This window comes from Rhineura floridana, chromosome 12 (assembly GCF_030035675.1).
Source record: "Rhineura floridana isolate rRhiFlo1 chromosome 12, rRhiFlo1.hap2, whole genome shotgun sequence".
In the NCBI taxonomy this organism is placed as follows: domain Eukaryota; kingdom Metazoa; phylum Chordata; class Lepidosauria; order Squamata; family Rhineuridae; genus Rhineura; species Rhineura floridana.
The window spans coordinates 25,582,644-25,607,710 of NC_084491.1; the positions used below are offsets into that span (position 1 = coordinate 25,582,644).

Sequence of the window (25,067 nt, forward strand, 5' to 3'; positions counted from 1 at the left end):
CATCTCCACCTCTCTCTTCTGAAAAAGGGGGCACATAATCCTAGTCAAGCCCTGCCCCTTTTTACTGTAAAACCTGGTGGGAGCAGCTTGAGTGCATTTAAAAAAAAAATTCAGCTTCAAAGAGATTTTGCAACTGATCAGCAGATCAACCCGTTCCCTCCAGGTGTGGCTAATGGAAACACCTGGCACTAATATGGTTCACAGGTTCACAGCCTGAAGCGCTTGGTGATTATTGCATCACAGAAAGAATCCACAAGGCCATCTTCTTGCCTGTGGAGAGACAAAAGGAATCCTCTGAAAGCCTGGCTGGGCTCTAAGGCAAGTATGGGGAATCTTTGGCCCTCCAGATGTTTATTATTATTATTATTAATAATAATAATAATTTATTTTTATTTGTTGCTTACTACAAAACTTTTGTCTCCAAGTGACTTACAATTTAAAAAAAGCATCCAATATAACATTTAAAAACCACCAAAGATAAAAGAACATTATTAACTAAAAGTGCTCATTCTGCAATAACATAAAAAGGGACACATCCTATCCCACCCAACTAAAAGATGAGAACCAATGAGGAGCAAAATTCCTGGGTAAATAATAACGTCTTCATCTTACTCCTAAAGATTGACAGTGATGGTGCCAGGCACACCTCTCTGGGAAAGCATTCCACAGTGGCTTAACTACAGCTGCTGTCAGCCCCAGCCAGCATGGCCAATAGCCAACGATGATAGGAGATTCAGTTGAGCAACATCTGGAGGGCCAAAGGTTTCCCCACACCTCCAGCATTCATTCTGATTTGGTTATGGGGCGGTCCTATGACAATGAGCATTCATCCTGATTTGCTTGCAGGGTGTTCACATGTCTTCCCATTAATCATTTGTTCATCCCACACTTTTCAGTGCATTTCCCTGTCACTTTCCAAACCGCAAAAAGTCCACTGTTGTTGTTAAGCGGATTTGTTGCACTTGGGCGACAGAGCACTTTAATCCACTTTAAATGCACAAGCCCCAATTGCCAGGTAGGTGCCTGAATCCCTCCAGCAAAATATTGACAGTCTGAGGCACTCTATGAGCAGCATTTCTGGAGTTCCATGTAGGATGATCATAGATCTCCTGCTAAGCCTTTTGTATCGGCTACTGTGGAGGGAACCTACTTCCTGTTGTACTTTATTAGCACCAAAAGCTTGCCATTTGAAGAACTCCCGCCCACCATAAACAGAGCCGCTGCAACTACCACCAAAGGACTCAGCCTTGCAACTCTGTTGCTCACCACATCCTGTTTTGTTGGGGATTTTTGTTTCTTTCCTTTCCAGCACGCCTCGGATGTGCAATGTGGCAATTTGGGTGCCACAAATGATGCTTGTGGAGCAAGCGCTCGGGCAATGTTCCTTGTCCTTCCTAGGCAATTCCTTGCAGGGCCAGGAGAGCGAACAGCAAGCAGTGGAGCCAGCTATGTGAAACAGCTCGAAAGGCAGAGCAAAAACACACACAGGGCTCAGCCTCCAGCTGCGGGCCCTGCAAGTCTGGCTGGTGTTCGGCTTCTGATGCAGGGCTGGTGGGCAGGCTCCTGGGAGGGTACAGTTCCCCCATGCAATCCAGCCAATCCTTGGCTATGGAACGAGGGTAGCCAATCAGGGGCTTGAGGTTGTGCTGGTCAAATTTCCAATACTCTCTGCCTTTGAAGGCATATAGTGTCCCTGCAGCAAAACAAAAGCATGGCGGGGGGTAGGGGGAAAATCAGCGATAAATAAACAGGGTATTCGAGAGAACAGGACAAAGGGACCCTCCAGACTTTTTTTTTGGTGGGTGTATATTTTGCAACATGTCATTGATGCAATAATAGCACATTAATGGTGGATTGATACTGGACCATCCGTACGCCATTTTGCTTCATTAATTGTTCAGCAATGCTTCTTCAATGTTCCTGTATTATTGCCGTCTGGAGGAGCACTCCTGCACTATAGTGCAACAAAAGTCGGACAAAAAATAAAGTGGAGTATTTGTGGTACAAGAAAATGGCAGGATAGTTAATCAGGAAGAAGGTGAAACACAAGTCCTAGCCTGATATAAACAGATATGGGACTCATTTAAGGTTTGTGCAAATTTGTAAAAGCAGTCCGAAGTTGGGAGATGCAACTTTGAAGGATGGTTCCCAAGATGACCACAGGCAAAATGTAATGTAGAAATCCTTCTCCTTGCCTGCACCTAGGATTTGATGTTATCATGCATTGTTCTGTATGACTATACAGTTTAGACATGCTTATGCTGCATAGGTTGTTTTGGAATATTATTTGCTTCTTATAATAAAAGGGCCCCACTTTCTGACAGTTATGTATTAAGAATAGGGTAGTTTGGGGGGGGAGTCTGAAGGTGTTTTCACTGTTTGGGAGCCCCTAGTCAGGACTGCAGGCAACTCCAGATAAGTATGAATGCAATGAAAAAAGCAAACTCATTGTAAGGGTAGTAAAGTACAAGACTGACACACAAACTCACCATCACTCTCACTCAGCACAGCATCTATAGAGGTGGGGAAGTGCTCCCAGGGTGCTCTGTGGACAGGGAAGCCTTCTTCCATGTGAACTGTCACTTCATCATAGCACCAGTGGAGATTTCCCTTGAAGAAATAGGTTTTCCTGTCTATGGGCCATGAGAAAGCACCATCGATGCCCCCTTGTGGCAGCCCAAAGTCTGTGACAGGGCGCGGGTAACCCTCTTCCACACCATTGTCCTTAAACACCCAGTACAGAGGTCCTTGAAGAGGAAGGAGAAAGAGAGGGCATAATCAATAGAGAGCCAGTGCGGTGTAGTGGTTAGAGCGTTGGACTATGACCTGAGAGACCAGGGTTTGAATTCCCATTCAGCCATGAAGCTTGCTAGGTGACCTTGGGCCAGTCAGTGTCTCTCAGCCTAATCTACCTCACAGGGTTGTTGTGAGGATAAAATGGGAAGGGGGACAACCATATATGCCACCTTGAGCTCCTTGGAGAAAATGTGGTGGAGAAAATGTGGGATCTAAATGTAATAATAAATTTAAAAAATACCCCAGCAAACCCAACAAAGACACTTGTAACACCTTAAAAGCTAACAACTGACATATGACACCCTTCACCAACCTGGTGCCCTCCAGATGTTTCGGAATTACAACTCCTATCAGTTGGAAACAGGGTGTAAGGTGGACCCAGTTTGGTCTGATCCAAGATGTTCTTACGCAGCCCCCCCACATTGCTTCACATACATGACCCCCTTACCACTGAAGAAGAGGATGCGATGATCTGAGTGTCTCTCATAAACGGCGTCTACTTTGCGGAAAGAGGAAGGCAGGCCTCGCCAGAAGCCAGTGATCAAAGCCGGGCGCAGAGAGGCGAGGTGCCGGCCCTGAGTGAGACGCCAGAAATACTGACCTGCCACATGCAGAGGAGAGGGGGAAAAGATGTCAGATCTCAGCAAGGAGAAGCAGCTTGCTTCTGTCTGCATAGCCCCATCCCAGGCCGTTTCTTGGTCACTCCGGGAGTGTGATGGAAAGTTTGGAATGGGCATACTACTCTTTCCCCAAAGAGCTCAAAAGTGGCTTACGTACAATTTCCAGGCAGTCTCCCAGAAACAGTCACACACAATCAAGATTGCCACAGACTGCAAGACAGCAGTCAGTCTCTCCTCAAATACACAACACATTTCTACAGATAACAGAGTCCCTTGTGTCCAAAGCAAGGAAAGGCATAATCCAGGCTTTTTCTAATATAGAGCAGGAGCACTGGAATTGGTCTGAATTAGACCACTGGTCCATCTAGCTTAGGACTGCCTATACCTGGCGTAGCCAACATGGTGCCCTCCAAATTTATTTCATTTATTTAGTATTTATTATTAAATTTATATCCTGCCGTTCCTCCCAAGGGGAGCCCAGCACGGTACTAAAGGGATGCTGTTTAGCTTCAGATGTTGCTGGAGTTTTTGCCCCAATGTGCATCATTTTGGACTAGAAACCCTTTTGTCTATTTAAGGACAGGGATGTGGAACCTATGGCCTTCCAGATGTTGCTGGACTACAACTTTCAGCATCCCAAACTCTAGGCCATACTTGCTGGGGCTGATGGGAACTGTAGTCCAGCAACATTTGGAGTGATCACATTGGCCAGCCCAGTCTATACTGACTGTGACTGGCTCTCTAGGATTCCAGACAGGAATCTTTTCTAGCCCTTCCTGAAGATGCTAGGGATGGAACCTAGAAATTTTTACATGCAAAGCATGTGCTCTCTACCAGGGGCCAGAAGACACAGCTCTAGATACAAAACCACAGACCTTTGAAAAAGAATGTTTCCCCTCTGATCTGAGTGGCAGCATCAATGTTGGAGGTGCAGCGATCGGGGAATTCCTTCCCTGACCTGAAACAAAGAAGTGGAAAAGAAAGATAGCAGCCCACACAATATGACTCCTCAAGTGCTGTGTTTATTTATTTGTTTAAGGAAGAAGGGCTGGCTTCTCATTCTCCAGTCACATCCACATCCCTCCCACAGACAAGCTCCTGAATCTGCAGCCACTTTCAATAGAAGCATGTAAATAGCTTTTATTCCATCAAAATAATAATGAACAGTAGCAGCAGCAGTAGTAATGAATTATATTTATACCCCACCTTTCCTCCTAGGATCTCTAGGGTTATACATTGCTCTCCCCCTTCCATTTTATGCTCACAACAACCCTGTGAGGCAGGATAGACTGAGAGATAGTGACTGGCACATGGAGAAAGATATTTCACCCACACCTACACTTTTTATTGTATTTTTAAAATATCCAGACCAATTACTGTATTTTTAAAATATCCAGACCAAGAGCTGTATCCAGTGTTCTCTGTCCACAAGTGCAAGGGCTATTGCGCTAGTGGATGAGTGAACTTTAATTTTGTGCAAGAGAGGAATCCAACACAACAGTTGCATTAGGGAAAATTTTGTGTAGCAGATTGTGCAACAACCTGCTTAGGCATTCTCTTGCACAACAACGTTCCACTGGCACAAAACATTTTGCCAGCGGAACAATTTACCGCTAAGTGACTTTAACTTAGCGCTGCCCTGGATAAAACCCCAGGAAAGAATTTTGAGCAATAAAAAGGGATGCAGCAGCATCTTGCTCTTCTAAGCCACAAGGCTACAAAAGGATTGGCGAACTTCCCAAGCAAGTCTAAGACCTGACCATGGGGGAGGGGGAGGGGGAGGGGGGAAGGAGGAGATTGGAAGGGGAGGGGGGATTGGAAGGGAGGGGTGAAGGAAGAGGAAGCGAAGGGGGAAGAGGGAGGGGATAGGAGGGAGGAGGAGGGGAGGCCAGGAGGCCAGGTTTGATCATTTGCATGCTTACTGAGTTCAATGGGATTTACTCCCGTGCAATTATGCTTGAAAATGATATGGACTGCCTTCAAGTCGATTCTGACTTATGGCAACCCTATGAATAGGGTTTTCATGGTAAGTGGTATTCAGAGGGGGTTTACCATTGCCTTCCTCTGAGGCTGAGAGGCAATGACTGGCCCAAGGTCACCCAGTGAGCTTCCTGGCTGTGTGGGGATTTGAACCCTGGTCTCCCAGGTCATAGTCCTAGGATAGGTAAAACTGACCATGGGGGAGGAGGAGGGGGAGAGGGGAAGGCGGAGGGGAGGGGAAGGAGGGGGAAGGAGGGGATTGGAAGAGGATGGGGGAGGTGAAGGAAAGGGGAGGCAAGGGGCAAAAGGGAGGTGATGGGGAGGAGGGGGAGGAGGGGAGGGCAGGTTTCATCATTTGCATGCTTATTGAGTTCAGTGGGATTTACTCCCGTGCAAACATGCTTGAAAATGAAATGGACTGCCTTCAAGTAGATTCTGACTTATGGGCGACCCTATGAACAGGGTTTTCATGGTAAGCAGTATTCAGAGGTGGTTTACCATTGCCTTCCTCTGAGGCTGAGAGGCAGGGACTGGCCCAAGGTCACCCCATGAGCTCCATGGCTGTGTGGGGATTCGAACCCGGGTCTCCCTGGTCATAGTCCAACACTCTAACCTTTATCAGCCCAAGGGCCATGTTCCCTTCTGGACAATCTTCCAGGGCACCTGAAATTGCTTGAGGAGGCATATACAGGATGTGGATTAGCCATCCATGCATTATACAATCATTGGATCCTGCAGCTGTATAGCTGCGGGAACAGCACCTCCAGAGTCAAGTGGGGTGCAACATATGCATATGCCATAGAGAACCCTCCATTTACCCCTCCCCAAATCCATTGTACAAAGGGGACCTTCTAACCTGAGGGCCGGGAAATCATGTGGCAAGGAAAGACGATCTGGGAGCAGTGAGGTTACCTCTGGTTTCTCTGTGAAACGAAGAACTCGACTCCCTGAATTTTTTTTTAAAAGAAGAGAGAAAATATTAATGAATGCATATAAAAACACTATTTGTTTATTATTGCATTTATATTCCACCTTTCTGCAAGGAGCGCAAGTGGCGTATGTGACTCTCCATATTATCCTCACAACAACCCTGTGAGGTTGGATAGGATGAGGGTTGGTGACTGGCTTAAGGTCACCCAGTGAGTATCATGGCCAAGCTTACCACTAGACCACACTAGCATAAGGTGTCTGGAGTGGATAGCCTGCTGCCTGCAAGCCCCATGGAGCCCTCGGCCTAAAATCGTGTGATCCTCAGCATCATTCAGCTCTTGAGAAGCTGCAGCTCCACTCTATCTCTCCAAACTTCTCTGGAAACTGTTTCCTCTTTCACTCTGCACATGTGCAAGAGATAGAGAAGGGATGGAGCGGCAAAGAGAGAAAATGAGCTGTACCCGTCTTCACTAATCTGGTGATCTCCAGAAGTTTCGGACTACAAGTCCCATCAGTCTCAGCCAGCAGAAATGTGCTGGTTAAGGCTGCTGCAGTTGTAAACTAAAACACTTTGAGGGCACCAGGTTGGTGAAGGTTGAGCTATGCAATCCTGCAATGCTGCAGACTCCGCCTACTCTAGCTGCCCCCACCATTGACTGAGTTTGATTGATTGGCTGCGGCTCATGATTGTCTTTTCCCATGGTTCAAAGTACCTTCAGAGGAAAAAGGATTCCCATCCCCCAATTTATGCACTATATTTCATGGAGCCAGGAAAATACAAAGGGGGCCAATGCAAACAGATGAGGCCTATTAGACTATTTCATTGCTGCCTGCCCAGGTGGAGACAGACTGTTGCTAAAATCATCTAAAATTTAGCCATTGTAAAAACCTGTGCTTAAACTGCTCCAAATTCTGACACAGTAATACTGCCACTAATAAAAACAGGATTCTTGCAGCAGACTTCTAAACTTTACAAGTACACAGGAAATAGGAAACTAAGATAGACCATTGGTCTCTTTAGCTCAATATTGCCTACACTGACTGGCAGCAGCTCTCCAGGGTTTCAAACAGGGTTCTTTCCCAGCCATACTATGCCGGGCATTGAACCTGGGAGGCAGATGCTCTGCTACTGAGCTACAGGTAGGTTCTGATGTCACCGTAGGAAACATGTTTCATTTCATTTGCCAAAGCACTGGAAGTCACCTCTGACACACAAGCATGGCTCCCCTTTCACACATTTCCAAGGACATCCTTGTAAAAGAACAAAAAATTCATTTTCAAAATGTTGCTGCCTTATCCAGATTCGGGACTAGGTTTTTTTTAGCCCTGTGCAGTTTGCTCTTTTCTGAGATTCATAGAAAGGGCTATTAGGGTTGTCTGACCATTAAAGGACAGCTCAAGCAATCCTAAAAGTCCTTTCCATGCATCTTAGGAAAAAATGGTAAGTCTATTAATCCAGTTTAGCTTTGTTAGAAATTGCCCAGCTGGAGCAAGCACTGACATAGATTGACAGAAGCGAGACCTGCAAGATTAACAGCTCTTTGGCCCTAGACTTTTTTAAGACGCCTATTTGACACACTGCAATTTATTACCTAGAGCAGGGGTGGAGGGGTTTCAGGCTTGTCAGATCTACTTCATTCCCTCCTAGAACCCCAAGATTTATTTATTTAGGTATTTACATACCAATTTATTGCCAAAGCTCTGAGTGGTGTATCTAAAAGTTATAAAAAGCACACAACAGATTGTTGTTGTTATGTGCCTTCAAGTCGATTACGACTAATGGCGACCCTATGAATCAGCAACCTCCAGTAGCATCTGTCGTGAACCACCCTGTTCAGATCTTGTAAGTTCAGGTCTGTGGCTTCCTTTATGGAATCAATCCATCTCTCATTTGGCCTTCCTCTTTTTCTACTCCTTTCTGTTTTTCCCAGCATTATTCTCTTATCTTCTCATGATGTGTCCAAAGTATGATAACCTCAGTTTCATCATATTAGCTTCTAATGGTAGTTCTGGTTTAATTTGTTCTAACACCCAATAATTTGTCTTTTTCGCAGTCCATGGTATGCACAAAGCTCTCCTCCAACACCATATTTCCAAAACCCCATGATTTCGAAAACCCTATGAACACAACGGATAAAATCAATTGAAATTAACCAGAAAACCTCCTTTGAATTCCTGCTGAAAAAGGTCTTTGTCAGGTGCCTGAAGTTCAGCAGGAAGGGAGCGTGTCTAATCTCAGCCAGAAGGGAGTTTCAAATAATCAGGCCTGCAATACTGAATGCATGGCTAGATAAAAGCTAAACTGCGGCTTCCCTGGAGATCTTAGTGATCAGACAGGGATATAAGGAATCAGGTGGTCCTTGAGGTATCCTGAACCCAAACTGTTAAGGGCCTTCTAAATTAATACAGGAACCTTAAACTTGGCCTGGTGACATAGATCTACCAACCACAGCCAACTGACATACACTTAGAAATAAAGAACAGGGTGCCTCTGAGCACATTCTGGGCCTAGGGATTTTTTTTAGGGGAAGAGACATACCTCTGTGGTAAGAGCATCTGCTTTGACATCTCCAGTTAGGGCTGGGAGAAGCTACTTGTCTGAAATTCTGGACAGCCACTGCCAGTCAGCGTAGATAGACAATACTGAACTAGATGGACCAAGAGTCTGTCTTAGTATAAGGTAGCTTTCTATGTTGTCAGTACCAGAAATGACCTGAGCTCACAGTCCTTTCCTGGTTAGCTTTCTCCATTTCAACACTCTAACTTAGGTGGAAAAACTCATTTTGCTTTGCAAAGTATTAAACAACTAGGAGTAAGAAATCTGTACCAATCTACTGCAAATCACCCAGAAATCTACCAGTAGATCCCAATCTACCTTCTGCCTACGGATGGGGGAGAAATTTGATTCAGCTCACATTTAAAGCTGGATCTATCAAATTTGCACTTTCTGAAATAACATGAGAACTGATATATAGCCATCCTTTGGAATTTGCACTTATCTGAATTTTGCAATGTAGTTCTCCAACTAAGCAGCGTTTGAAAAAATGCATATATTAGGGGACAGCGTGCATAAAAATAAATATATTAGTGAAAATGACATACAAAAATGCATTCTATTAGGAGAAATGGCTTGCAAAAATGTGTGCATTAGTCAAAACTGTATACAAAAATGTGTTTATCAAGAAAAGTTTGCACTAAAATGCTGAGGAATTTTCATGAGGATGTTTTTTTTTAAATTTGCAAATTGCTGCAGAAATGTGGAGAACCAAATTTAAGACCGGAAAAATTAGAAACTGAGAGAACTGAAAGTGACAGATCCTTCCATCCCCTCTCCTGCCCAACCCTAATGTAGAAAGACTTAGATGATGGCCACCCTGTTGTAGATCCTGAGCTATCCCACCTCTGCACGTACCATAAAGCTTCTGGATCTCAGTAAGGTCATCCACGTGCAGCTGGTATTGCAGTGGGTCTCCCACCGGTCCCTGGTAATAGGGGCGCATGATGGAGTGCTTGGAAGGTGAATGTGCAAGCCCAAGGCTGTGGCCAAACTCATGAACAGCCACAGCAAAAAGGTCAGTACCAAAGTCATCTGCCAAAAGATGAGAGTGGCTCATCAAGAGCTGGATACAAGATAAGAGAAGGAATTACAGAAACATTGCTAGGGCAAAACAACCATAGATCTGTAAGAAATAAAAGTCAGTTTAGTCCGATAGCTTTGCAGAAGGCAATGCATCCACCCATCATGACCCATAATTGATCTGTGGGCAAATTTAGATCTTTGACTGAGTGCCGTCAGCACCACCCCATGTGGTCACTTCTCTCGCCCTCTCTCCCAGACCCCCCAAGAGACAGAAAGAGAGAAAACACACACACACATTTCCAGTAAAATTAATCTGAGCCCTGAAAATCACAGAGAGCTGAAAGAGAAAGTGGGAAAGAGTGTCACTCTTCCAATTTCCTCCTTTATCTCTATGTAGTTTTCAAGGGAGAAAAAAGTAACCATCCCCACCACCTCATGACCAAGGGAGCAGTCAGGAGGGGAGGGGGGCTCAAAGGCTTCATGAGCACTAGTGGAAAACCGCAAGGGTACCATTGTGCCCATGGGCACTACATTTGCAATTCCTGATCTATGTAATCCGGTCAGGCGTGCAAAACAAGAGTACATAAACTGCAGAAAAAGTGTCTGCACAGCAATTGCTCCCAATGGCGCATGCAAGTCAGTCCAACTATATACTAAAGCCCCTCCCCTTACCAACGCAATGGGAGCCAACAGTTATCATTTCAGCACCAAGTTAAAAATTAATCTGTTTGCTCAAAGATTTTAAAATAGGTGTTTTTTTAAAGTAGGTGACTGTTCAGCCTGCTCTGCTGTTTTAAGCTGCTTCCATTTAATTTATTTTTAATTAACTCATTCTAGTGTATTAAATTTGGTTATACGATTTATTTTATATGGAGTCCCACCCTGGTATTAGCACTGATGAAGGATGAGATACAAGTCTTAATCATCACATTCATAATTATCATTGCCCTTCCTCCCAATTCTCCAACTGTGGCCATTAGCTAGACCACAAGCATGACACAAACGACACTCTCTAAACCAGGGATGAGAAACTGGATCCACCCGGTGGATCTGATCCTCATCTTCCCTACCCCCATGGGCCAAGTTTAACAGGTGGCCAGGGCTGCCTACCTATCAATTATGTCACAATGACATCAGCTGATCGTCAGCATTTGCAAAGCCCAGTGTGCAGCACTTTGCAAGCCCCAACCATCAGCTAACAATGACTTAATCTTCCCAAACGAAATTGGGAAGACAAATTTCTCCTCTAGTTGTGGTGATGGCCTTGCCACTGCTGTCTTGGGCTGCATTTAGACATGGGTTTATTGTGTTAGTTTTACTGATTATAATGGTAGCGCTTCTGTCCTGATTTCTAACATTCCTTTCATGCTGCAGTACCTCTTGCATTTTGGAACAGTGGCTCGTTCGGCTGATATACTGCCACGTTGCATGAAATTTCATTCACACCAGTGGATGTGGTATGACACAACAATGAACATCATTGGACATGTTGCTAGTACTCCCCCACCCTTTCTGCACATGCACACTTCTGTCCCCCCGATTCACCCATGAAAACTGCAGGAAAGATCTGTATGCTGGTATTCCGCCCCCAATATTGTCACTTGACTCCTGTAATGTTCTGTGTTAATGGGGTTGCAAATGGATGTTTTTCTGGAAGCAATTAACATGGAAATGAGTGCTAGACATCTACTAGATTCTGCTAGATTTTCAGAAGTGGCTTTTATGAAAGATAAAACAAAATGCGTAAATTATCAGGGAAGAAAACGTCGGGAAAATGGAATAAACTGCTGTCTGAATGCAGCCTTGGCCTCATGTTTTCCTCCTTTTTATAGTAGCACACTCCTTAACTCTTCCATCCTACCCCACCAATGAAAGTCAACTCACCTGGTGAACGGAATGCCCATTCCTCATCGCCATCAAAGTGGACATTGCCAGCCCGCTGAGGGTCTCCAGGAAAGAAGGCATGGGCCACCATTCCACCTGGTCCATCAAAAGGGTAGTCATCATGGTGGTCCAGCCGGAGAAACTCCACAGAGATGTCTGCAGTGTGGCTGCCCACCTCATGGAAGTTCAAGGGTGTTGCTTCACTCCATACCTTGAGAGCATAATACATCAATACGCGCATGGTCTCTCGGCTGAGATGGGCTTCCCGTGGGTAGGTCTTCACCCTGTGATATAGACAATTTACATATGAGGAGCAACAGGTTCCCTACCCTATTCTGCCTTGATCAATCATTGAAAGGAACATGAGACCCATTGAAAGGACCCTTCTGGGGAAGGCCCATTGGCAGAGGGCTGTTGCTCAGTGGTAGAGCATCTGCTATGCCTGCAGAAGGTCCCAGGTGCAGCCCCCAGGTAGGGCTGGGAGACAACCCTGCCTAAAATCCTGCAGAGCCACTGCCAGTCAGTGTAGACAATACTGAGCTAAATGGACCAGCGGTCTGACTCAGAATATGGCATATTTCTCTGTTCCTAGTCCAGCATCTTGTTCCCATCAAGATGCAAACTGCACATCCAGAAATCAACCAGGGCCAGTGTGGACAGAAGTAACTGTAAACTGGACAATTGTAATGGAAAAGCTTATCATGTGACAGTTCCAACACAGAGTGGTAGCCATTCATTACATCAAAGCATGTGGTATGTCTCACAGAGAGAGAAAGAGAGAGACTTGGGACTTACGCAGGATCTGAATACTCCTCCCTCCTGCCATGGGGGCTGGATTGCATCACCACAAAACTAATTCCTTGCCATTTGAATGTGTATTTTGTTAATGTTTACAGAGCTGCAGTAATTGCCAAGCAACATGTTTAATGCACAAATGAATGAAGAATGAATGAATGTACACACACACACAAGGGATGGGTGAGAATTTTGATTCAATTTGGATTTCAAGCCAAATCAATCAAACTTGCACTTTCTAAAACAATATGAGAACCAAAGCACAGCCATCCTTTGAAATTTGCACTTATTCAAATTTTGCAATGCAGTTCGCCAACCGCTATTTATAAAAATGCATATGTTAGGGGGAAACATGCATAACAATGAATATATGAGTGAAAATGACATACAAAAATACATTATATGACGAGAAACTGCTTGCAAAAATGTGTACATTAATCAAATAAAAATGTGTTTATTAAGATAAATTCACACTAAAACATGGAGAATTTTCATGAGGAATAAAAATGTGCAAATTGCTACAGAAATGTGGAGAACTGAATTTAAGATTGGAAAAATGAGAAACAGGGAGAACCAAAATTGACAGATCTCTCTCTCTCTCTCTCTCTCTCTCTCTCTCTCTCACTCACTCACTCACTCACTCCACACACACAACACACACACAGAGCAGGGCAGTCAGATGTAAAAGAAGACAGAACTCCTGCATCTTTAATATTTTTATTTTATTTATTTATTATATTTATACCCCGCCTTCCTCCCAGGAGGAGTTGAGTAGAAGACAGTACTGTTTTTGTAAACTGCTTAGAGGTTCTGATTACAGCCAAGTATATAGTCTGTTAAATAAAATAAATAACAATAATTTCAGGAAGCATAGCTTCCATGCAAACTTGAAATACATGCCTTCTATCACATTTCTGGCAGTTTGTTTGTGTTTTATCATTGAAATGTAATCATTTGCATTTGTTGCATTCATTTTAAGGGCACCTCCAGACTGTCAATATTTTGTGGGTTCAATTACATATCAGAACTTTAGGCTTGGGCGTTTAAAGTGGATTAAAGGACTCTGCTGCCCTAAGGCAAAAACAACACTTTAAATTGGACTTTTTGCAATTTGGAACGTGACAGGAAAAGTGTGGGATGAACGAATGACGAATGGGAAGACATATAAACACCCCTCAAGTAAACCAGAGTGAATGAAGGACGAATGCTCATTGTCATATGACTGCCCTGCAAACAAATCAAAACAAAGACTCAGTAAAGACTGCATATGGTCTAACCTCCATGTAAGCTTTGTGCAAGCAATACTCAATAACAGGATGCTGGATGAGACAGGCCTCTGGTCTGATCCAGCTCATCCGATATTCTTACCCTATGCTGTGAAACGAGCAACCATTCCCCAGCCCTCTTTCCTTGTCCAGCACATGTCGGCCTATGCACTCCAGATCACGGATGCTAGAGAGCTGCTGCTGCTGGTAAATATTGGCTTAAATTGCTTCTGGAATCCAGATATGGCCTATCTTTGCAACAATTCTGCATACGGCTACCTACTTCCAGGAAATGTTCCTTTTACTCCAAACCGATCCAGCACTCCGCCTGTTCCGACTCGTCTGCCTTTTCCTCCTCCTGCTTCTCCTCAAAGGAAGTCTTTCTGGGAAGGTGCTGATAACATCGGGAAGTGAACAACGAGGAATACGGATCAAAGCCAGTGTGGTATCATCTGTTTGCATTCAAGGGAAGGGGGGGAAATCAAACCAAATTCAGTGGTGTAGTTTGCCATAATATAAAACGCTGGTAGGTAATGTGGTGCCTTCCAGATGTTAGACTACAACTCCCATCCTGCCTAATCATTGGTCATGCTGGCTGGGGCTGATAGGAGTGAGCTCATCTGGAAGTCATAATGTTGGCTACTCTGGGGCTAATGTTTAGCGAGGCAGGGAACCAGTGTCTCTGGACTTTACCACATCAGACTCCAGGTGAATGCTCATGTGACACCACACAAAACAACAATTCCTGTATATAGAAAGTTAGCATGTCAGGGAGAAGGGCACACCTGAACCTCTGCCCCGTGCCTAGAATGCTAGTTTTCTATAAGGAAGACATTTAATTTATTATATTCTGATAATGAGAATATTTCTCATGTGAATGCCCCTCTAAAATCTGAAGTGGTACAGTGCAAACACAGAGCTGGCTTGCATTCAACATTAAACCATAGTTAAACATAATCTATGGTTTAACACGAATGAGCAACAGGCTCCTACAGTAAGCTCGTACACAGCTCACTTGCTCCTCCCTTGCTCCTGCTGCGCTACCAGGAAATAACCCTGAGTATGGCATGTTGTGTCATCCGAACCTGGGTTTGTGGTTTGTTTCTTCCAAAGTGATAAGACAAAGACAAAACTTGAATAAAGGGAGGAGGCGGGAGTGGGTGGAGAGAGGGGAACGATTGACACCCACCTAAAAACATTGGAGCGAAGTGTCTGCCAGCACTAGAGATATGGAGTGAAGATTTTTTTCTTCCCTTTTCGTATTATCAGTGGATTGGGTTAGTATGGATTTACAAGAGGAAAACTGCGTGACAGCTTCTGTTTGCCGGTAACATCATGTGAACCATGCAAATTTAAAGGAGATGTGAGTAGTACCAAACACACAGTAAACCACCATGTAGATGATCCTTTGGTTTGGGACTCACTGGAGATTTTTCAATCCAACTTTACAGCTGTTTATTATCTACTTATTGGTTTACTAACAATATCTATAAGATGCCAGATGACCAAGTTCTCTGGGCAGCTTACAAAAAAAATCTATGAATAACAAAATATAAATAAAATCAGGGTAACAGGATCTCTCAGCAACACGGAAAAATAATACGAACTGATTTTAGATTTGAAAATTAGGAATTTAAAAGAGTGGGGGAATGGGGAGGAGAAGGTTTTCATCTGGCACCAAAAAGACTATGAAGTAGACACTTTTTAGGATGTTCACCTCTGCCAACAATGATAATGATGATATCCAACAAAGTTGTCCTGTTTGCACAAGGACTTGCACTTGTGCAACAGAATGTCCCCTCCCTCTCCTCCCCTTGCATACCCCCAAATCTGTTCTGAGGGTTTCTCCAAACCTCCAGAGCAGATTGGGGGTGGGGGGCCACAGGGAAGGAAGGGGAAGATCTGTTGTGCAAGCAGAAGTCCTTACACAAACAGGATAACTTTGTTAGACATAACCCATAAATAATAGTGTATTATCTATTATTTATATTATTTCAAATTTATAACCCACCCTTTCTCCCAGGGTGTCTCAGAAGAATAAGATTACATAAAACAACCCTAAACAATGTTGTAATATCTTATGATACGTGAAACAGGACAAGAAGAATTCACCAGGAACTTTCCAGTAGGGGATGTACATGTAAAATGATAAGGCAGCCTTGACAAATAAGCCCACAAAAGTCACTAACCCCTTAGTAAAAAAAAAAAAAAGAACTCACTAGCCTGCTGGGGGCTGGCAGAAGAGGAGTGGCCCTTTAAGAGGAAGGGTCATTCAGCTCAGTGGGAGAGCACATGAGTTGCATGAAGAAGGTCTCGTGTTCAATCCCTGGCATCTCCAGGTAGAGCTGGGAGGGACTCTTGTCTGAAACTCTAGAGAGCTGATGCTAGTCAGTGCAGATGATACTGAGCTAGATGGACCAAGTGTCTGACTTGCTACAAGGCAGCTTCCTCTGTTCCTATGGACAGAGAGCTCCATCCCTCCTATAGCAGCCCACCATATTTCTATGCTAGGCACGGAAGAGGAAGCTTCCCTCCCCTGGCAGCCCACTTGGTTTCTATGCTGGGGAGACGGGAGGAACGGAGCACTCCAGCCTGCCTGCATGGAACTTCATGTACTTGCCTGCATGCAGTTACTGGCTACCAGGTTAGCATTTAAATACAAGGCTAGTATAAAGGTAGCTGGTGAAAACGAACATGAACTAGAATCCTCAGAGTTGTGGGTGGCGTTGTGTGTGTGTGTGTGTGTGTGTGTGTTTTACTGTACCTGGGATCCCAGTCTCCTCAATGCCAGCAAAACGCTGCATTGTGCAGATGGCACTTGTCACTGCCTCCCAAGTTTGCTGCTGGCCTGTTACTGGATCAGCTGGAGGCAGGTATCCGTACTGAGTCAGCCACTCCTGGGCAAAATGTGACAGGTAAAGAACATCGGTCAATCTAGCCTTTCCTTTCCTTCTAAGATCTCAAATCCTGTAATTTGAGGTCCTATAACTTTGTATTATATGGTTGCTTTGTGGGTTTCCTCATCTAGCACCAAGATAAATAGTTGTGTCATATAAAGCATGAAAAAAAATATGATGAGCAAGAACCAGACACTTGGACCAGCTATTTTATTATTATTATTATATTATTATTGTTGTTGTTGTTGTTGTTGTTATTATTTAGTTGCTTGATACCTGAAGGTCTCCAAGCAACTTACAACAATATTAAAAACAAAAATATACTGTAAAAACAAAATAATAAAACAACATTCACAAATACCTTCCATATCTTCTACTGGTGTTGGGAAGATAAATATATTAATGATCACAATGGATTAAGCTGCTATGCTGTGCATTTGCAATAATAAAATATGGAATTATGATCACGCTGGTTTAAATTGTTTGAATCAGGTTTCTAGTGCTCATTATTAGAAACACATTTTCTGTGTGTTCACTTATAAGTCTGTTCCTTCCTGTTTCCACACTAGTTTGCAATTTTTCTCTTTGCATTGTTTGTAATGTATTATTGTGTTATTTTTAATGCATTTTTTCACAAAATATTATTTTTAATCTGCATTTTACCCTAAAAGACACATTTATGTTCACATTTTTAAGCCAGGAACTACAGCACAAAATTCAGAGAAGTGTGAAAATGAAAGGATAATTACATTCAGATCCACATATTAGTTCAGGAAGTACGAATCCGGTCAATTTGCTTAAAAATGTATATCGAACAAAATCCTTAAGCATCCCTACTGCAAGATAATGTGGGTGGGGGAGAATCCATTTTGCCTGGCAGCAACATGTGTGCAAAAGAAGTTTTTAGATTTGCCTGGAATATTTTAGATTTTCAAGGTCCTGTTGGTGTTAAGGAACCAGACTGCCTGCAAGCTTGCTTCACTGCCCCCATAATCCCTGCTCAACCTGTACATTTGAAAATGAAGAACTTTGTATATTTTCCCAAGTCTCTCTCTTCCAATGGAAGTTGAACATAGGCTATTCTTTGACGCTTGGGAAAGTGGTTAGGCAGAAAACAATATGGATTTCTCCACATCACAGAAGTTACATGTCTTTTGAAAGGTATGGCTACCTAGGGACCCTCCAGACATCCTTTTTCTTGTACACTCATTATGATTTGTGCTCACGATTGCAGCAGGATGGTTATCTGTGATTCCACTTTCAATACTATTTGTGCCTGCAAATGTTTGGGGGCAGACATACTGCTTCATTTCTAATCAGTGCATGTCACATAACTTCCTACTGAAATCTGGTTACTTTTTATACCACAAATGTTTTAGTTTATTTTTTTGTCCCGCTTGTGTTGTGCCATAACGCTAGAGTGCCCCTCCAGCCAGCAATAGCGTAATAACATCTGGGAAGCTTTGCAGAACTGACTATGTGTGGATGGTCCAGTATATCCCACCACTATTGCACTATTAAAGGAGCGTCTCCCCAATATCAACCATCTTGGGCACTACAATTGACAGGGAAGGCCCTGTTGGTGGTTGCACCTCTGGCTGCTGCTCACTTGGCATTGCCCTGTAACAGGGCCTTCTCAGTGGTGGTTTCTGAAATGCCCTCCCTGGTGAGATGCACCCACCTCCCTCATTACTGACCTACAGGCAAAATGTAAAAACATTCCTGTTTACCCAGGCGTTTGATAGCTGATAGATACATGCCGTGGCAGCCGTGAAATAAATGTGAAGGTATGTGATTGCTTTAAAATGTTTTTAGATGTTCTAAATGATTTTAAACATTTCAAATTGCTTTTAGATGTTTAAATACGTTTTTATTTTATTAATCAAATCAGAATTGTTTTAAAAATTTTACTTTTGCTGCCCTTGGCTCCTCTGGGAGGAAGGGCGGGATACAACGTTAAGAAAGGAGATGAATAATTGTGTCAATGACGTCACAGGACATGCCTGCAAACCCCATCCCTCCCAACCTGGAGGCCCCCTAGTCTTTGGTACCTTTGATATTACCATGCTCAGGTCAAAGCAAGACTTACCACCATCTCTCCACTGTCATCTGCGGGAGTCGGCCTGGGATGGGCATAGGATGGCAAAGCCAGAAGCAACAGCAGCGTGAGCACAGCCAGGGACCCAGAAGCGGGTAACAGCTTTGTCTCTTGCCTGCCCTCCAGCTGGTGGTGGTGCTTCATGGAGAGATTTTTAGGCAAATGCACTTTTCCAGCCTCCATCCAGTTCACACACACTGCTTTGGGTAAGCGCACCAGTTCTCCCAAGTCTAAAGTAAAAGACTCTAAAAGCAGCCTTCACCATCCAGCCCGCATTGCCAATTTTGCTTGGAAAGCCTTGCTGTCAATTCTGATTCTAGGCTGGGGAACTTGGAAAGTTGCTCCTTCGTTCCTGGAGTTGGGACTTGGGCACCAAGACATTCCTCCAGCTACAAGCATCACCTCCCATTTCGGAGCCTAAATGGAGGAAATGGCTGAAACCAATATAGGTCAGGGTCTTCCTGTGGAGTAATCTGACAAGAATACTAGACCAGGCTATGCCCTTCCTTTTAGCAATTAACATCACCATTCCCAAACTCATCCCTATTTCATCATTGTCATCATCATAAGAAAAATTTGTTACATTTTTATTCTGCCCTTTCTCCAAGAAGCCCAGGGCAGCATACATGATTCCAGCCTTTATCTTCATAACAACCCTGTGAGGTAGGCTAGACAGAGAAAGGCTGGCTGGCTTCTTGGGGGAATAGAACTCAGAACTATCCCACATCAACTCTCACAACGTGTAGATAAAGGCAGAGAGGTGCCGGAGGATTGGAGACGGGCAAACGTCGTCCCGCTCTTTAAAAAGGGTAAAAAAGAAGATCCGGGGAATTACAGGCCGGTCAGTCTGACTTCAATACCGGGAAAGATATTAGAACGGATAATAAAAGAGTCCATTGGCAACTATCTAGATGACAATGCTGTGATTAGTTGGAGCCAGCATGGGTTTGTCAAGAAAAAATCCTGTCAAACTAATCTCATCTCTTTTTTTGATCAGGTCACTAGCTTAGTAGATGGTGGAAATGCTGTAGATGTCATCTATCTAGATTTCAGCAAGGCGTTTGACAAAGTCCCCCACGACCTTTTGATTAGCAAACTAGTCAAATGCGGACTACATGGAAATACTGTCAGGTGGATTCACAACTGGTTGGAAAACCGTACTCAAAGAGTGGTCGTCGGTGGCTCTGCTTCGGACTGGAAGGAGGTCTCGAGTGGAGTGCCACAGGGTTCTGTCCTGGGGCCGATACTCTTCAACATGTTTATCAATGACTTAGATGATGGAGTGGAGGGAAGCCTTATGAAGTTTGCAGATGATACGAAACTAGGAGGGATAACTAACACAATGGAAGACAGGAATAAAATCCAAAGGGACCTGGATAGACTAGAAAATTGGGCTGAAATTAATAAAATGACATTCAATAAAGACAAATGCAGGATTCTGCATTAAGGCCACAAAAACAAAATGCACGGGTACAGGATGGGAAATACCCGGCTTAGCAGTAGTGTGTGTGAGAAGGACCTTGGAATTGTAGTGGATTGCAAGTTGAACATGACCCAGCAGTATGATGCTGTGGCAAAAAAGGCAAACACGGTTTTGGGCTGCATAAACAGAGCTATAGTTTCCAGGTTGAGGGAAGCAATAGTCCCACTATATTCTGCATTAGTCAGGCCTCATCTGGAATACTGCGTTCAGTTCTGGGCGCCTCATTTTAAGAAATATATAGACAAGTTAGAGCGGGTTCAGAAGAGGGCGACGAGGATGATAGCCGGTATGGAGAACAAGTCTTATGAGGAAAGGTTGAAGGAACTTGGCATGTTCAGTCTGATGAAGAGAAGGCTGAGGGGTGACACGATTGCACTCTTTAAGTACCTGAAGGGCTGTCACATAGAGGAGGGTACAGATTTGTTCACTGCTGCCCCAGAGGGTAGGACTAGGTCTAATGGTTTTAAGTTGCAGGAGCGTAGATTCAGATTGGACATTAGAAGGAACTTCTTGACAGTAAAGGCAGTTCGGCAATGGAACCGACTGCCTAGGGAGGTGGTGGGATCCCCTTCGCTGGATGTCTTCAAGCAGAGGCTGGACAGCTATCTGCGGGAGATGCTCTAGCTGTGGATTTCCTGCTGTGAGCAGGGGGTTGGGCTCGATGGCCTACAAGGTCCCTTCCAACTCTATGATTCTATGATTCTATGCACCAGAAAAGCCCTCTGAATTCAATCGAGATGGATAGCAAAAACAACTTCTTGTAAATGCTCTCTCTAACAGTCTGTGGGCACCATTCTGAATCATAAAATATTTTTCCATGTGTAGCCTTGAGAAGAGAAGACTGAGGGGAGATATGACTGAGGGTAGAGCCTGAGGGTAGAGCCTTCTATGTTAATTTTTACCTATGTAGTCCCTTCAGTACCACTCCCTATATATACGTATATATATATTCTATGTATTTTAATTGCATTTTATGTATTTTAATTTATTTTAATCTTTTTGTGATCTTTACTGTGTACAATTTTTATTATGTACATGTTTGATTTTATTGTAAGCCGCCCTGAGTGCCCTTATAGGGTAGAAGGGTGGGATAGAAATATTTCAAATAAATAAATATGATAGCACTCTAAGTACTTGAAAGGTTGACACACAGAGGCGGGCCAGAATCTCTTCTTGATCATCCCAGAGTGCAAGAATAATGGGCTCAAGTTACAGGAAGCCAGATTTCGACTGAACATCAGGAAAAACTTCCTAACAGTTAGAGCGGTATGACAATGTAACTAGTTACCTAGGGAGATGGTGGGCTCTCCAACACTGGAGGCATTCAAGAGACAGTTGGACAGTCATCTGTCAGGTATGCTTTAACTTGGATTCCTGCACTGAGCACGGGGTTGGACTCGACGGCCTTATAAGCTCCTTCCAACTCTACTATTCTATGATTCTATAATTCCAAACCCACTGAAGGGGAAAAAAGCATATTATTACTCACTGTTCAGATGAACCAGATGCCATGCTTAGCGATTCAAGGATGCCATTTAGGCTGCCTCGCATTCAGCTACCTCCATCCGTTCATCAGCGTCTTGCTCAGCTAAGTTTCCAAAGAGGAATCCAGACCACTTCCACTTGTGCTGTCTGCCAAACTAAAGGGAGCATTCCGTACTCAATGCTGGAGTATGTCTGCTACAATCATGTGACATTTTGAGAGACCCTCTTATTAAAAAGAAGATTTATACTTGTCCTGTCCAGAGTCTGACACAGGAGTCGGAGACAAGTCGGGCAATAATTCTTGCTTTATTAGAGTCACCGTTACACCAAAAGCAGTGTGTCTCATAGACCTGGCTTGACTAACTCACTACTGTTGCTAACTATGCTAACTTAGCATTCTCTGCAGTGTATGGAGTAAGTTGACTCTGTTGGAAGTGGGGCAAGAGCAACTCCTGTTTTGTTCTTTTGTATAAGCTCCAGAGGGAAGATGGGGCTAGGGTCCTCCAGATGGATAGGCTTTGTTTACCTTTGATCTGTGATGCTCTGACTGACTTCCTTCTGTCGCTAGACTGTGAAGCCTTTAGGGAAGCTTACCTGCCCCTCCTCCTTCTGCCCTTTCCACTCCTTTGTTCTCTGGCTGTCCAGGAGAGAGGAGACATCCCTTTGTCTCTGCTCTCTCTCCGAGCATGGGGCTGACTCCTACACCTGGGAGTTATGCCTCCAACTTAGCTAGTTAGTTAGAACTAGGTATGCCTTTTCTATCTACTATGTATTTCTATAAATAAAGTAGCCTTTCTTATTTTACTAAGTCTCAGTGATGCTGATGCTGGGTAAAAGCCTGCTTTCTTAGGCAAACGCATGCACACGCTGGCACACTCGCATTTCAACATCTGCTGTTACTCTCTGCTGCTGTGGTGCTGCTTTTAAACTAAATTAAGCAACACAACTACACACAGCGCAACAGACTCAGCACCTCAATCAGAGGGGCGCCGCCTTAAGTAGGAAAGGTCTTCACTCGTAATCTCTGACTCCTTTGAAGACTCTCCCTGTGACCAAACTGCTTCTCGCGTCGTCTTGCACTGGGTGAAAGGGTACGAGCCTCCGCCTGCTCATCGGACACTACAGGCTCACTAGGTGCCGACTCGACTTCAGGGGGCGGGGAGCGAATTGGCGGGGAAATGTCTGAAAGTCCAAGAGGGGCATACTTGGGGGTTGGAGTTGGCGCGCGTGTGAGATTGCTCCCCAACAGCTCTGGCAGCGTGCTTGCAGGTGGCAAGATGCTATCAGGTGGAACAGGCTCTAAGCAGCCCGGGGGAGTGTCCTGAGAGATTGAAGGGTTGCTAATGCTCCTCCCTTCCTCAAGGCTCTCAAAAGTCTCGTCCTCCTCTGTCCACTCGCTTTGAGCATTTGGAGTAACTGGGGCTCAAGCAATACTATCCCTGGATGGAGCTATCTTTCCTTCCAAACTCAGCATGTAGGGAATTCACCGGTGAGCAGCATACATTGTTCCTTTAGAGCAGCGTTTCCCAACTAGTGGGCCACCAGATGTTGTTGGACCACAATTCCCATCTTTCCTGACCATTGGCAATGCTGGCTGAGGCTGATGGGAGTTGTGGTCCAATATCTGGTGGCCCACTAGTTGGGAAAGGCTGCTTTAGAGCCATACTACAGTAGGATGGGGAACCGACGGCCCTCTAGACGTTGCTGGACTACATCTCCCATAATCCCTGTTCCCTGGCCATGCTGGCTGGGGCTGATGGGAATGAGAGTAAAACAATATGTGGAAGACCACAGGTTCTCCAACCTTGGACTAGAATCTAGGAGACCTGGGTACAGATCCCCACTCTGCCACAAAGCTCACTGGGTAATCTTGGGCCACTATTCTTTCAGCCTAACTGATCTCGAAGGGTTGTTGTGAGGATAAAATGAAGGGGGGGAGTCCTTGTACACTGCCTTCAGTTTGTTGGAGGAAGGGTAGGATAAGAAATCAAATCAATCTTCAAGAAAGGCTTTGTGTGCTTTGAGAGCAGATCATGGCAGGGCGCTTCATTTAGTTTGGACTGGGAAAAGTGAAGAAAGAGGAGATTTACAAGGAAAGGAAATGAGAAGGGAAAGCTGCTGAATTGCAAGGAAATTTTAGTCAGGGTTGCCAGCTCAGCTCTTAGCATATTATCCAGTGGCATCAGAACCTTGAGCAGCCCTCAATAACCACACATGATAAAACACCAGGACTCAGCTACAGCAAAACCCTTTGTGTTTTCCATACTCTTTTATGCCTATTAAATGTTGTTAGAACTAACATTAAAAAAGGAACAATGCCTTCATTAAAAAAAATCAACAGTTTCCAAAAGGAACTGCCAATTAACTCCACTTGGTTTTTTATTTTTTTTAGAAAAAGAGTTTGGGTGTGTAACGACTATCGAGTCCACAGGTATACAAGGACAATATGAAGAGAGAACTGTTTGCTTTCGTCACATTCTGCCAGCTGCTGCCATCAGTGTTTCTTAACATTTTTTTTAACTTGTGCCCTCTGCAAAAACATCACACACATCCCCTTCAAATCTGGCTCCCCTAAGGATGTTATTTTAATTTTCAAAAAGATTGAAATATCGTGTCTTTCAATTAGAAATAAAAATTTGGGCTTTATAATAAAAACAAATCTAAGTACTTACATTTTTTAAAAAATATATGTATTGAAATTTTACTTATATTGTACATATTTCTGAAAACATTCACACAAACACACACACCAGATCTTCCTATGGCCCCCTGCAGAGGTGCAACCCACTGTTTGAGAAATACTTGAGCACAGACAGACAAAGAGAAAACCGGGGAGACGGCCGAGACCGCACAGAGCATTGAAACACACGGTGCGGTGAACAGGAAAGCCAAGACCCTTTCATACATGTGTGTGTGTGTGTGTGTGTGTGTGTGTGCGTGCGTGCGCGCGCGCGTGCGCACGCGCATTCTTCCAGACAACCTGTTTATTGAGCATTCATCCTGATTTGTTTGCAGGGAGCTTAGAGATTTGTTGTTTGTTTATTATTTGAGTTATATCCCGTCCTTCTTCCAAGTAGGAGCCCAGGGTGGCATTGTTGGCTTTTTAAGGAGCATTCATTAAACGTTTGGTGGGAGGTTAGGTGGCATTGAGTCTTTTCCAGTGCATTTTTCCATCACTTTCCTTATTGCAAAAAATCCAATCTTTTGGGGAAGTGGTTTTGTTGCACAAGACCTCCTCCTCCCAACTTTTATTG

At 44.1% G+C, this 25,067-nt stretch overlaps 1 protein-coding gene across 1 annotated transcript; it reads right to left on the reverse strand.

The window, feature by feature from the left end:
- Positions 1 to 1,374: 1,374 nt before the first annotated feature.
- Positions 1,375 to 19,028, reverse strand: LOC133368430 (matrix metalloproteinase-17-like). The gene is made up of 10 exons (XM_061592664.1): positions 18,837 to 19,028; positions 16,615 to 16,747; positions 14,134 to 14,302; positions 11,791 to 12,074; positions 9,739 to 9,915; positions 6,253 to 6,343; positions 4,292 to 4,374; positions 3,245 to 3,397; positions 2,490 to 2,747; positions 1,375 to 1,693 (listed from the first exon to the last, which is right to left on the reverse strand). The coding sequence occupies exons 1-10, from the start codon at positions 19,026 to 19,028 to the stop codon at positions 1,395 to 1,397; spliced, it is 1,839 nt and encodes a 612-aa protein (XP_061448648.1). The 3' UTR covers positions 1,375 to 1,394.
- Positions 19,029 to 25,067: the final 6,039 nt, after the last annotated feature.

Coding starts and splice junctions, on each gene's coding strand:
- LOC133368430 (XM_061592664.1), bottom strand. CDS start 19,028: ATGGAGGCTGGAAAAGTGCATTTGCCTAAAAATCTCTCCATGAAGCAC. Junction 16,748..18,836: donor ATGACAGTGGAGAGATGGTG/GTAAGTCTTGCT, acceptor CATTTTGCCCAG/GAGTGGCTGACTCAGTACGG. Junction 4,375..6,252: donor CATGATTTCCCGGCCCTCAG/GTTAGAAGGTCC, acceptor TCTTTGTTTCAG/GTCAGGGAAGGAATTCCCCG.